This window comes from Aythya ferina (genome assembly GCF_964211825.1).
Source record: "Aythya ferina genome assembly, chromosome: 3".
Classification (NCBI taxonomy): Eukaryota; Metazoa; Chordata; class Aves; order Anseriformes; family Anatidae; genus Aythya; species Aythya ferina.
This window is the reverse complement of record NC_140298.1, coordinates 12,265,339-12,279,269: the sequence shown is the minus strand read 5'-3', so window position 1 is coordinate 12,279,269 and position 13,931 is coordinate 12,265,339. Positions and strand designations below refer to the sequence as shown.

Genomic DNA, 13,931 nt, shown 5'->3' with positions numbered 1-13,931 from the left:
CATTGCACTCCGCAATAAAAAACAGATTTTAGTTTCGCTTCTTTCCAGATATTTATTTCAACTTCTAAGGAAGGAAGAAGCAGATTCAGTGCATGTCAACTTGTCTTTGATTCTACAGAAACTACAAAACCTCATTTAACTTTCAAAATCTGAAAGTGGGTATCTTAAAGTAGATGCTTTTTTAGGCCTATATTCATTTGAAGACATTTTTAGACTAGTTTATCCCTATTTAAAAAAAAATACGCAATACACACAAAGCACAAAAATATGCAATAAATGAGTCGATTTGTGCCTAAAGGATTTCTTTTCCCCGTAAGAGGTAATTACTTAAGGAACTGTGTACATCTGGGAAGTCTTCACTAAGATACAATTAAGTATGTTGACAGGATGCAATAACAAAATATGTCTTCTCTTAAGAATCACTTCAGTCCTGTGCTGTTTATCACCTTACATAAGCATGATATTTTTAACCTGCTGTTAAAGCAGAAAACCAGACTTTGCATTTGATAAAATCGTGAGGGAAATCAAGTCTCATATTCTAAGATAGAAAATAAAACCTGCAAGAAACACAGCAAAACAGTTGACAAAAACAACTACAGAATCATTATTCTAGTAGGAAAGTTGCCGAGACAGTAGATTAAAAGCAAAGAAACAAGTTATATATGGATATAAAGTGATTTTATGAATGCGTTCTTTGCAGATAAAGACATTTTCATGAAGAAACAGAAAGCAGGGTGCACGATAATGCAGGACTGGAGGAGCCCACATTTACTTTTGCACCATAAAATGCAGAAGGACAACAAATAAAATTAAAATGTTTACATCTTTCTTTAATCTTCCCTCCCTCAAACACAATGAATTTTGGTAAGGGTCTGGTAAGCATCACAAGTCTACACATGGAACAAGAGAATAAACTGAAGTGAACAAAACCCTGCAGACCATTCTGAGATCACATTTCTGTGGCTCAACAAAAAATAATTAAGTATCTGATCAATTAGTTTTGTTGGCAAACAAAATCTCAAGCTGATTCTATGGTTAAAACGTATTCCTACCTCAGGATCGTCATCATCAAAGTCATGGTAAGTGGAATGATCAGGATTATTCATTTTATCCAAAAGTTCAATAGCAAGACTTCTATTTAGTGGCTGAGTAACAAAAGGATGCTGAAAGACAGAAGGAAAAAACACATTAAAATACTAATCAGTCATAATAAACTCATTTTAATTTTATAACTTCAAAAACAAATTAAAAAAAAATCACACAAATTTTACCTGTAGTAACTTTTCAGCTGTAGGCCTTTTCTTAGGATTTTTTGTAAGTGCCATTTTCACAAAGTGATGGAAACTATTGGACCTGTAAAATGAAATGGTAAACACTAGAATCATGTATTTTGCTGGACAATGGATTCTAATCTACTGAAATGTTGAAGTGCTTACCATTTCATTTTGTCCTTTAATTTAGGAGGCTGGAAGTTGCTTTTTGTCATTAGAAAAAGTGCTCTGAAAAAAAAGACAGTATTTCTCTGGTTTACATTGTGAGATGGATACACACACGCACGCACATGAGACAGATTAGTAAATACATCATTTTGTTGGCAGTAAGAAGCCCATCAGTTTAAGAGATGCTACCAGGACACCACCACATATTTACGCACCAAAAAGAGTTCTTAGGACTGCTACAACCCAACATCTTTGCAGTAGCCCCAAACACCAGAAGCACACACAGCCAGCTTATCTAAACAGATCATTTATAAAGCTGCATTTATACACCGAGCTTTAACCCCTTGCTAACCTCATTGGATGTAGATCAAACATTGGAGGCTGAAGTTCAGCAAGCTCTATAGCAGTTATTCCAACTGCCCACAGATCACAGAGTTGGTTATAGCCACCTTTTCTTTCCACTGCAGCAACTTCTGGTGCCATCCTAAATGAGGGAAGATGTCTTGGTTTAGATACACTTTCCATCACAAATTAAACATTCTGTATGCAGCAGCATGTTTTTTTATATCCCCATAGATCTTATTTATTACACAGCATATATATATTTTTCTGTGTATGTACATATACACACATGCATGCATGTACGTGTAAAGGTACATCATACATACATTTCTTGATTTTGAACTTCTAAATTTTAACCTGTAGTCCACAAAACTATGTCAAGTTTTTCCCTAGTTCCTTTTTTCCAAATGAATAAACACCGTGGTACTTGTTTATTCATCTGAAAGTAGTGATAGGCAAACAATTCCCACATTAGGATCCCTCCCTCATTGTAGCAATGATTCAGTTCTCCTCTATTATCTTCCAGGAAGGAAGTGGATGAAAACATTCTTGTGCAGGAGCACAGGGAACTACCAGTGGACAACCAAACTAGAATAAAATCCAAACACCACCCAAATATCCACATGGCCCAGAAAGTAATCACATGACTTCGAAGAGAAAAACTCTTAACTAGAAATGCAATGAAGAAGAGAAGCTTTCTTCTCTCCTAAAAGCATAAAGCCTGAAGACTTAATGTCAGTTCTGCAGAGAACTTCTTGTTTGTAAAACCTGCTTTGCTGTTATGTCAAAGGAGCTCATTTAAGTCTACAAAGCAGATTCAGATCTTCAGGGGGAAAAATTTTACAAGCATAATCAACACAAATAAGAATACCTAAATAAAACAATTCTCTAGGAATTGTGGCATGCTTTGGATTGCCAAAGCAAACTATGGATCTGATTGATATAGCCATATCGGATGTCAAGTGTTGAAGTTTTTACGCTTTGAACTTCATTAGCCCAGATCACCTGGAAAGGACCAATGGAATAAGAAATGCAACACAACACAGATAAGACAGAAGAATGTCACTTAGTGAGTGCTACAGTAAAGCAGCAGACAGCATTACTTAAGAGACATTTCAAATGATGTAATATTTAAAACACAGGCGTGTTTTTAACTGCAGATTTGAAGGCAACATCAGATTTTTGTGGTACGATTTATTTCATGGTTGGCCTAAACTATATCTACATATACTTACATTAGAGTTCATCAAAAAAATAATCAAAAAAGGAAGATACTAAAGAAGGAGTTAGCAGTGCAGAGGGGAAACATTAACTTTACAAAGACATGTATGAGAAGGAACACAAGGGTAAATAGTGGGATTACTAGAACTGAAGACACTGCACAGCAATTTTGCCTTTCATTTCTCTCCCATCCCACCATGGTGCCCTTTTCTGCCCATACCTCTAACGATTGCTCAAATCTTCACACTGCTTACAGCTAAATCTTCTCCACAGCCTCAAGCTTTGCTTCCTCGCTTCTACTCCCCAAATCTGAGATGACTTCCAAAGACAAACTGGTGCTTTTCGTCAGTATTTAACCATGTAATGCTTTCATAGTTATTGTTTAAGGTTATGGCGTGTCACTTGAGAAGCATGGCCCAGTTTGGAAGTTTCACAGCGATACAGGTCAGGACTGAAGTCACCCCAGACATCTCAGTCAGGAAACAGAGCCACAGTGCAATTACACAATCATGACCGATGGGTGTTTGCACTGCTTAGGAAGGGAAGTGAATCTGTGCCTTGGCGTGACTTATGCTACAAAAAAATGCTAAAAATGCTGTGCTTGAGTCTATTTCAAGACTGCATACTTGAATGTAGCTTTTTTTTTTTTGTACATACATTTTTCTCATAAATACTATGCTGTCACACAATAGAACTTGCAATATCTGTCTAGGAAATGTACAGAAGTGCTATTTTACAGTGAAGAATGTGCATCGTTTACTTCAAGGCAAAAAGGGAACCACATCCAGTACAAAGAGAGAAAGAAAAAAAAAAGGAAAAACCTTAACTTTAGGAGAAGATAAATTATGCAAACTAGTTGACTGAGGAAAGAATAAGACACAGTACAGACTGAACTCAAACTTAAGTTTCTTTTCTATCATTTTTTGTTGTGGTGGTGTTTTGCTTTGTTTTTTTTGCCTGATATGCCTAAAAATAAACAAACAGAAGTCGTAGAGAAAACATTTCACAAGTGGCAAAAGAATCTGCAGAGACAAACAAATGAAACTCATTACCAGCTGAAGAGTTGCAGGAAAAAAACAGGTCTGGCATAAAAGGGAAGTAACCCAAGACATCAAAATGGATATTGGGGAAGAAAAAAATTTAAGATCAGAGTTAAAAACAAGACCGCAGACAGATTTAAAATCAGACTAAACTAAGATCCACTGGTCAATAGTAACAGCAGAACACAGACAATATTTAAGTTTTTCAAGGTATTTGAATGTTTTTTTTTCTGATGCTCAGCTAATTCAGGATGTAGCACAAAACCAGACATGATTCCATGAAAGTCAGAGAGCCTTTAGTGATTAGTCAGAAAGACATAGCATGCTTTTAACATAAGATTTTCAATAGTATTATGTTCATTACTATTATATTAACAAGCAATTAAAAACATAGTTACCAATATGGGGTGCCAATAAATGATTTCCTTTTGGCAATTGTAGCTGTTATCTGCGCAGATACTCCAAAATCCGCTATATAAAAATAATAACAAAGAGTTAATAACTGATCTGATGCAATTCACTGTTTATGACCATGACAGTTTGGTTTCTTCACTTTTAAGAGTTTGCTAAACATACCGGAAATATTTAACAAAAAAAATAAGTAACAACAGCAAATAATGGAAGCTTAGTGATTCTCAAATTCTTTTGGTCAACCCCTCTTAGTCGCCTAAGAAATATGCAGGCTGCACACAAACACGTTCCTCTTATCAACACAAGGAAGAAAAAGGCTCAGTTTATAAAAGTCCTGTGATTTGATTTTTTACATCTCCCATACAACATCAGAATGTTTCACGTCAGTGTTCCAAAACCACACTCCAATTACTCTGAAGACATTAATATGATGGTGCTGAATGAGATATTATCAGCAAGAGAAAATGAATTCTAACATTCATTAATTCCTTACCTAATTAAACAAAAAGACTGCTTAGACTGCACACAATTTAGACTGCACATACAATTTACAGCTCAACAGATTTTTATTTACTTACCTAACTTTACATGTCCATTATCCGTTAAAAGAATGTTTGCTCCCTTAAAAGAAAAAAGTGCACTTCAATTAAAACATGCAGATTTCCTTGATATTATATTAAAAAAAATCTTTTTGTGAGATCTAATGGCAAATACGGGGTCAAAAGATAAATCAAGAATTGCATGTTCAAGGAAATGTATCTGAAATTATCTACTTGCCATTCTGTGATATAAAGGAACTTAGATACACAGGGTTTCTCATGAATTTCAAGTTTAGTATTCTCTAGTCTATGGTATTACAAAGTTTCCCATTGTACACGAAGCCCTCTCCAAGAGCAGAATTATGATCATTTGCCTATGCGGATGAATTCTTACTTTCTTTTTTCTATTTACAGTGATTGAAAGGAAATAGGAACTCTAAAGGTCACGGCGGAAGTAATTTGATTTTCTTTTCATATGCAGGGGCTGGGTTTCTCTCATCTGAGAGCCATGATAATTATAGCCTTAAGGACCTCCCTTGATATTCAAGTGTTTTACACAACTATTTCCATCTTTCTGCAGCAGAGATTCTGTTGGTGCTCGATTGTAAGCGCTCACTGCTGTGGGGCTATGTGCACCACTTCAGTAATCAGCTCAATAATCAAAACCAACCCCAAGCGGCAGCTGATACCATAAAATTACCACATAAAAAGGACTGTGAACAAACCTGATTGGAAGAAGGAAACCAGTTACAAGCAGAACTGAGCGAAGGTTGGAGATGGCTAAGCAAAGCTGAACAGAGCCACGAATGTCAGTGCTGCCCATAAACCGGGCAGAGAGGCACAGCACATAGGGCTTTCCAAACATCATTTATATACGGGAAGGGGTTTTCACTGGGAAGAAATCAGACCTGCAGTCCTACTCCAGCCACACAACTCATTTTGGCAAATCCTGCACAAGTACAGTAAATGAGCCTTATAAATGGAGCTAGGTAAATAGTGTAACAGCCTGGCTAACATGCTCTTGACCTTGTCCACCTTTCAAGACTAACAGGACAGATACTCTAAATACATAACTTAACTACTGAGGAAAGCAAACATAACTCAGTAGTCAAGAGATCTGCAGATGAAAATAGTATTTTTCCACGCTCATGGGAACAGCTTGTAAAAAAAAAAAAAAAAAGCAACAAAAAACCTCACTGTAAGCATTCCAAGTGGTTTTATCAGAACAGTTCTGTTTAGAAATGAATATATATCCACCGCATCCTCATCGGATGAGAAATAACGCTTGGGAAGTATGATGAAAAACTTTCAAGTTTAGTGTCCAAATTAATCTTTCATTTAAAAACGATTTTCACCATTGCTCAAAACCCAAATATTCTCCTGCAGTCAGTGAGAATGCACCTCCAGTTAAAGCTACTATATAAACTGTATCCCTAATTTTCAAAACAAAACAAAACAAAACAAAACAACAACAACAGGGAAAACAACTAAACAACAACAAAAATCACATGCGCAACACAGAGGAGCCCAGCAATTCACTGTCTGATTTCCAGGAGGGAAGCCTGCCAAGTTTAAGCCAGAGACTGCGCAAGGAAGAGTTTAGAAAGGCAAATAGCAGGTAATAAAACTCCAAGGACAAAAAGTCAACAGGAAGTATCAGAAGGAAACTATTACCAGGGAGTATACTAGTATGAGCAAGCTACCATTGATACAGCTCCGTAGAGGTGAAGTTTTAACTAAGTCGGTGCTAAGAGCCCTGATTCATGGTACCCTCTCTAATTTTAGTATGTGAGGGAGGAGAAGCAAGTAGTCGGGGCAAGAACCGTGCAGAACGGCAGCCGCTGCCCTGCAATCTGCTCCCCAGAAAAGAGGCAAGAAGCCAAAGCAACAGCTGTTTACTCGCTGGTTCAGCCGGAAGGGTACTTCGAGCTTCTTGGAAAGGTGGGGAGAACACCGAGCCTTTGCTTCTGCACAAAGCACACGCCCAGGGCCAGCTGAACACGTGCCGTTCTGGAGCATGGCTGATGCTGAAATCCTGCAGCCCTGGACTAAATGTGTGTGTGGTTCCAGTCAAAAGAACAAACTGTTTCCATGCATATTCAAGTTTTTAATTTCTGCTGGGTAAAATATATATATAAATAAACAGAAAAACCTTATAAAGACGATTTCCAAAACTGTTGTGTAACCATAAAGACCCTTAAGAGGTGATGGTGTAGGCTACTACAAAAACACACATTCCTTTCAGTTTTTACTTACCTTTATGTCTCTGTGCATTTTTCCTTTACTGTGAAGGTAATATAATCCCTGCATAAAATATTTACATAATAAGTTAGTCCAACATTTTTCACTTCATATGCATTTCTTATTTAATCAACAAACGTCCTTAGGATCCATTTCAGTCATCTAAATGACTTTCTGTTTGAAGAAAATTCTTTCACTTCGGTCTATCTTAAATGCACTTGCAAATTCAATACACACAGTAGGGTAACAGCTAAACACAGGTTGGACGAAAGAATGCCAGCTACCAGTCTATTGAGAGCCAAATATTTTCTATTCAAAGTTTCCCCCGGACATGTTAACTGTCACCTTTCTAGACCAAGTTAATTAGTTTTAAATTGCCTAACGCTGCTCTATTCAACAGTCTGCTCACTGGATACCTAATGCAGAGATCTCGTATATCATTACAGGCTTCAATTAACTCCAGAACCATGCTAGCAGGCAACACCCCAGGGCTAAAACCAGAGTTCAACCCTAATTCATGCATTTCTGCAGGAAGGGAAATTATTGGGCTGTCCTTCTAGGTCTCCATCAGGGCACCAAAGCATTTTAGGACTCAGTGCCTTGATACAGGTTAGAAATTTGAAATGATCTGGAAGAATACTAATGAAGCTGAAACCCTTCAAGAGAATTCAGATGTCATTGTTTTTGACGCTCCAGGCTTATCTTTAAAATTCTCTTCCACAGGGCAAACTGCAGGTAAACATCCGTGTGGCTGTGCGGTCATGAACCTCCGCAAGGACTACATTTCACTGCAGATAGCCATGTCAGGACAAACTTTGTTTCCCCCCCCAGCTGCTCATGCAAGACATCACATAACGGATTTCAAAAAGAAATGAGAATTGTTTTCAATTATCATCATTTTCATGGATGGTCCTAACTACACCCAAATGGGGAAACGCTTGCTTACATGACTTGGTGCTTGAGACCTTGAAGTATGGACATCATATTTCATCCTAAATGTGGACATCATCCATATTTAATGGATCCATAAATATATATGTCATGCTGAATATGGACATCAAAAGCTAACTTCATGCATTCACATGAAACTCCAGACTCAAGGAAACTGATGGCAAAATTAACATTGGCAAATTCCTTGGACAGATGGACTATATTCTTTGATTTTTCACTAGAAAGAGTGACTGCTAGATCATTAACTACAACAAGATACCAGAAACTATAAACATCATATTTGGTCAGAGTGTGGCATAAGCATGCAGTTACAGACAACTGTAAAATAAACAAAAAAAAAGTATCCATTGATAACACTAAGAAAATAAACACAAAGTCGCACAGTTCCTTCTAATAATCAATTTACACATACTGGCCAAAAGTCTTCTCAAACAATAAAAAATTCACAAATTAAATTCTAGATTATTAAAACGCTTCACACTCTGAGAAGAACACGAGGGATTAAAAATTCAAATATCAAAACACTCCCACATGCCAGGTAAGCCAAGGCTTCATTGTAAGAAAAAAAGAAGTCACATCTTCAAAGTCAGCAACCTCTGGCACAGTGCAGAGAAATGGTCAGTGGCATGCAAGAGAGCTGGCTCGGGGACAGAGCTATCTTGAGAGAGTGTTTGTGAGAGGCAACAGCTCTCAACCGATGGCATTCAAGAGCTTCGCATTCAGTGGAAGCCAAGAGCTGCTCTCTCACATGGAGAGAAGACACAACAAAAAAAGCTGGTCCTCATGAAGTTTTAGTGGTGAGCTTAACATTTAATTTAGGAAAGACATATGAAAGCTAGCATGACCACGAGGAGAGGCTAATGACCTTAATTGGAACATCTCAAGTACAAAGGCATTCTTTTTTCCATTTTCTTTTTGGCACAGATCAACGATCAGATATGCAAAACTGGCTTTAAAAGTTTTCCTTCCAGCCTGCAATAACTAGCTTGTATTACAAATATAGACAAATAGACTCCTCCCCCCCACCCCACAGCCCTTAGAAAAAATAACAGCAGAAAGTAGATGTCAATTTTCCCTCAAATCATCCAGGATAATTTGGGGTTATGCAATTATATGAACCAGTTCTGCGCTATAATAAAGGACTTCCTCAGGAGGCTGGGAAAAATGTTAAACGCTCCAAACACTGCACTTCCATGGTATGATGTGCGTTTGGAGCTTCTGCTTCTAGATTTTGATATTTTTACATTAAATGTGAACTGTATACAACCACAAGAGCCTTAGAATACACTACCTGTAGTGTTTCTCTGCTAACATAGGCAATCTGCTGTTCTGAGAGTGGTCCAGTCACTGAAATGGAAAGAAAAAGAATGAATAAAGCTCAAAATCAGATGAGATACTGTCCTTCCCAAACCTCAATTACTTTATATTCACACTGATAGGATCTTACATCAGTAAGATTATCCAAGTGAAAGTGCTTCGGCTTTCCCTCAGATGGAGCATCCCAAATACTACCAGAAGGTTTTTAAAGCTCAAGAAGTGTCTAGCCCTATCGGAATGGAAATGAGTTACTTGGTACATGGATATATCTCAAAGCAACTAGGAGGGGGGAAAAACAAACAGAAGCAGTTATTTGAGCACAACTCTTTCCCTTGCACAAACCCATTGTGTCCAGGACTTCCAACTGAGTGACTCAGAGCTGAGCTCAGGCCCCTTTGCGCTCCACGAAGTTCCTTCCACCCTTTGCAACCTGCTCTCTCCTCCCATCCTTCCTGCTGCTGTGGGACCTGCTCTCTGCTCCTAACCTCCCTGCAGCCACACAACCTCCTCGTCCCTTTTCTGCACGAGCTGTCAGCATTATTTCTCCTGGGCCTGCCACCCTGGGCACCTCCTCACACTCCTCTGAGGAGTCTCTGCAGCTTTCCAAGAGTCTTCCTCTCCTCCCTCCATAGTTCACCTTCACTCAACTCTCTTAAATGAAAACAATTACATTTGGAATAAATACATAAACCAAACACTGAACCACAAGCAAGGAACAGCCTGTGACTGTCCCCAGTCACCAGACTTTGATCCCAAAATTACAAGGTTTTATGACCAGACCAGCAGTCCTCACTATTTTCTCTGCAAAACCCGAGAAGCTTGCAAACAGAAAAGTTGGATGGGGTTTTGCAAAGGAGCTTGGAGTTAAAAATTAAATAAGATTTAAGCACCTAACTACTTAGCTTCTTCAAAACCCATGTTTATTTTGAGAAACTGAAGGCTAATTAAATTAAATTGCTTATTTTACTTGAGATTTAATTGGTTCAATTGGAATAAAAAATTGGAACATGATTAAGATCGGAAAAGAACCTTTCACTCTAGCTACTAGCAAAGAAGCCAAAAAATCAGCTGCAATAGGAAATGGCTCCTGTAGGACATCTGCTCAGGCATTTAAGCAACATGAGCTCATTTCCTACTCTACAGGTGTTCCACAAAACAAAGCCTATCAGGCACGGTGCTCTGATGTTGATCACTGGTGAAGATATCAGGAATCAACAAGGCCACGCTCAAACGACAGCACCATGAACGCAGTGTGAATTTGTGAATTGGTGTCTCGTTAACTGCACCCAAGTTAAACGTAAAAACACGTGCAAGCTGTTTATGCACGAGAAGGATGTGAAGAACCTAACATAGAAAATCTTCACGATGTAGAATCTGGATAGATTTCCTGCCTGAAAAACATCACCTGAAAACCACAGGAGCCAATACTTGTTTGTGACACAGTCTTTTCCTAAACAAGTCCTATTGCCAGGGCAGTAAAAATCCCTTAGAACTGATTTTGTCTCTTGAAAACCAGCAATCAACTGGTCTTGACTTCATGCAATAGATTTACACACACTCCTTGTTTCTCTGACCACTCATAAGCCTAAAGCAAATATCTAGGTCACTTCTGCTTCTCACAGGTCATGCGTAAAAAAGGCCCTTTTGGCAGTACCGCAATACAAACATACATAAGGTCAAAAGGACAAGAGCATCCATGTTCATCAATCCATTTATCTAAGTATCTGTAGGCAGCGGTATTGATTATATTAAAGCAAAGTTCAAAAGCTCAAACCCAAAACAGCTATGAAGTAAGGCAGCGCACTGGGATACAAGCTTTTTTTTAAAAAAAAAACTATACAACAGTGTCTAATTTTACAGTCTTAGAAAAGTAGTGATTGGTACATGATCTGATGAAGGAAGGAAGGAACTTCTGTTGCTCAAAAAATCCACCCCACTATAGCTCATTGTGTTTCACAAAAACAACCAATTACGTAAATACCCAAGTAAGCTAAAACTGACCTTCAGTGGATTATTATGGATACTAAATTTAAGATTCATCCTCTTTGATTTCAAAACACTGTAATCATCTCCATTTTTTAAAACAAGCTTTACTTGGCTTTTAAGGAATTACAGTCTTGGCATACCATGATAAATATCTTGTAAAGAGCCACCTCCGCAGAACTCCATGCAAATCCATAGCTTGTCTCGTCTAAAAAGCCAACAAAAGTAATTCATTAGCTGTCAGAAACAAACTGTACCTATAAAACACAAGTCAGAGGACTCAAGCATTACAAAGCACAACATCATGAGCTCTGTATTATGAGAAGTACAAATCAAAATAATATGATTTGATCTTCAGGTGATAATGAAATACCCCAAATATTCCGGGGTTTGCTGGATTAATAGACACACGCACACTATATTTCTTAAAGATGTGCTAGGAAAATGAAACATTCTTACTGAGTAGAGGCATAATAGTGGGTTCTCATTTCTTCCTCATTTTCACTTCTCCTCCACTTCTTTCAGAGCAGAACAATTAAAAAAAAAAAAAAAAAACAACAACCACCAAAGAACAAAGAAACAAACCAAACATAGAAAATCCCTAGGGATATCTATCAACTCAATTCCTTTCAAAACAAATAGAGTGAAACACTAGCACTGGAGTCAAAGCTAGGCAGAGTGGAGCCTGTATAACGGATGACTACTTAGATGACATCTTTTCCCTCAGAAATACCTGTGGATATTTTAGGTGGCAGGGGGCACAGGGTATCTTTGATTTCTCTGGCAGAGATAATCAATTCAGTTTGACTCACTGTACCACACTAAAAGGTGCTTTCCAAAACCAGAGTGGGCTGAAGGGTTCAGAGAAATGGTAGAGAACAAAAAGTGTAGTTAGGGTTTTCATCTGCCATCTTCACTTACTATTTTTCACTGATGAGACAGATGTCACAAGTGTGAATGCAAAGGGGCATCCTAGAGATCAGAAAATTTAGGGCATGCCTGGTCATTCCTGGCTGTCAAAACACACAGGAGAGAAAAAAAAAAAAAAAAACAGCACCTCAGGGCAGACTGGGACAAAGGGAAGACTGGTGATAGTTCTGCAGCTTGCTGTGATGCCTGGTCTGGGGTTCATTGCATTTATGAGGCTTTGTGAGAAGAGCTAAGACACTCCAGTGAGAAATGCCAATGTTCATGGAAGTGCTTTGCAGGGCAATGGTGTAAATGCTGAGCTTAGCCCTTGGGCTGCAAGTTGCTGATTTCTCACCAGTAAGGCAACAGCAGTAACAGCTGCTGTTCCAAGGAAGAACTGTCTTTTTGGGATCTCCTCCTTCCCTAAGTCTAGCCTCCTCCACAGGATCCTCAAAGCAAAGTGGCTGCTTCCACTTGTGGTGGGAAAAGTGTTATTCTGGTGTTATACAAGAAGTCACGGTTACACCATACATTTGGAGAGGTTAATTAAAGCACTACTACTCTGAAATTTCACTGAAATAAATGATCAACATCGGACACAGAAGCAAAACCAGTACTTCTGCAATACATCCGGATTAGCAATGGCAGCAGGGGAGCAAGAGTGAAAAAGAAACCTTGAAGAAGAGGGAGGTATTTGCAAGCCTCTTGTTTGTTCCCCACAGCGATACAGGACTCCACTGGGGATATGATGGGAAGCACTGGGCTCATGAAAGCCATGTAGCCACGTGGCTACATCTTGTTTTGATGCTGCCATCAAAGTGGAGAAAAGCTAGGCCAGTTCTAGCAGCACCAAAGCTCCCACACAAGTAGGAAATGTGAAAGGTAAGTGCTGTGAATTCACACCTTCTTCACTCACTGGGCACCTGTTTCCCCATGTGGAAAGGCTCTACTATAAAGTAAAAAACAAACATCAAAAGAGGAGACTGCATTTCTAACTCACTATCAAGAGTTTTATTACAGTGCCTAAGTGCTGCGACAGGTGAAGATCCCAATAAATCAACAGTAACAGCACACGCAGTTGTCTGGGTCTGCAGAGCACGCAGCAAGCACAGCAAACAAAACCCCAAGAGCACCAACAGTACCACTCAGTGCCTACAACCTCACACCGAGGCTCACAGCAAGGCAGAAATTGGGCTGCCTGGGAAACCCATGTGTAAGCAGAAGAAAAACCTGGGGAGCAATGTGCAGAAGAGTGCCAAGTACAGGATGAAGGTGTTTTTCTATTGTTTTTAGCACTGGAAGTTACTTGGAAAAAACAAAAAGTCAGACAATGAGAGGCCTCTACCACTGCCATTTGATTGCCCAAATGAGAAGCACTAAGTACACCACCTACCAAAGGAAGGGGAGGGGACCAAGCAGGCACACAAGAGTGCCAAAATATAAATTTCTTATGTCAACATTATACTCTAGGTCTACCAAGGTACATCTTGATATTCTCTGACCAGAGGAAAACTCCTCTTTTTATCCCCCTACACAGA

At 38.7% G+C, this 13,931-nt stretch overlaps 1 protein-coding gene across 6 annotated transcripts in view; it reads right to left on the bottom strand.

The window, feature by feature from the left end:
* Positions 1-13,931, bottom strand: part of MAP4K3 (mitogen-activated protein kinase kinase kinase kinase 3) — an 80,385-nt gene that overhangs the window by 49,353 nt on the left and 17,101 nt on the right. For all 6 annotated transcript variants that reach the window (XM_084516149.1, XM_084516150.1, XM_084516151.1 and 3 more), the window contains exons 4-12: positions 11,628-11,692; positions 9,476-9,531; positions 7,249-7,296; positions 5,032-5,074; positions 4,441-4,513; positions 1,792-1,923; positions 1,437-1,499; positions 1,272-1,353; positions 1,053-1,163 (exon numbers count right to left, since the gene is read on the bottom strand). In XM_084516149.1, coding sequence (XP_084372275.1) covers positions 1,053-1,163; positions 1,272-1,353; positions 1,437-1,499; positions 1,792-1,923; positions 4,441-4,513; positions 5,032-5,074; positions 7,249-7,296; positions 9,476-9,531; positions 11,628-11,692 — 673 coding nt within the window. The remainder of the gene's footprint in view (positions 1-1,052; positions 1,164-1,271; positions 1,354-1,436; positions 1,500-1,791; positions 1,924-4,440; positions 4,514-5,031; positions 5,075-7,248; positions 7,297-9,475; positions 9,532-11,627; positions 11,693-13,931) is intronic.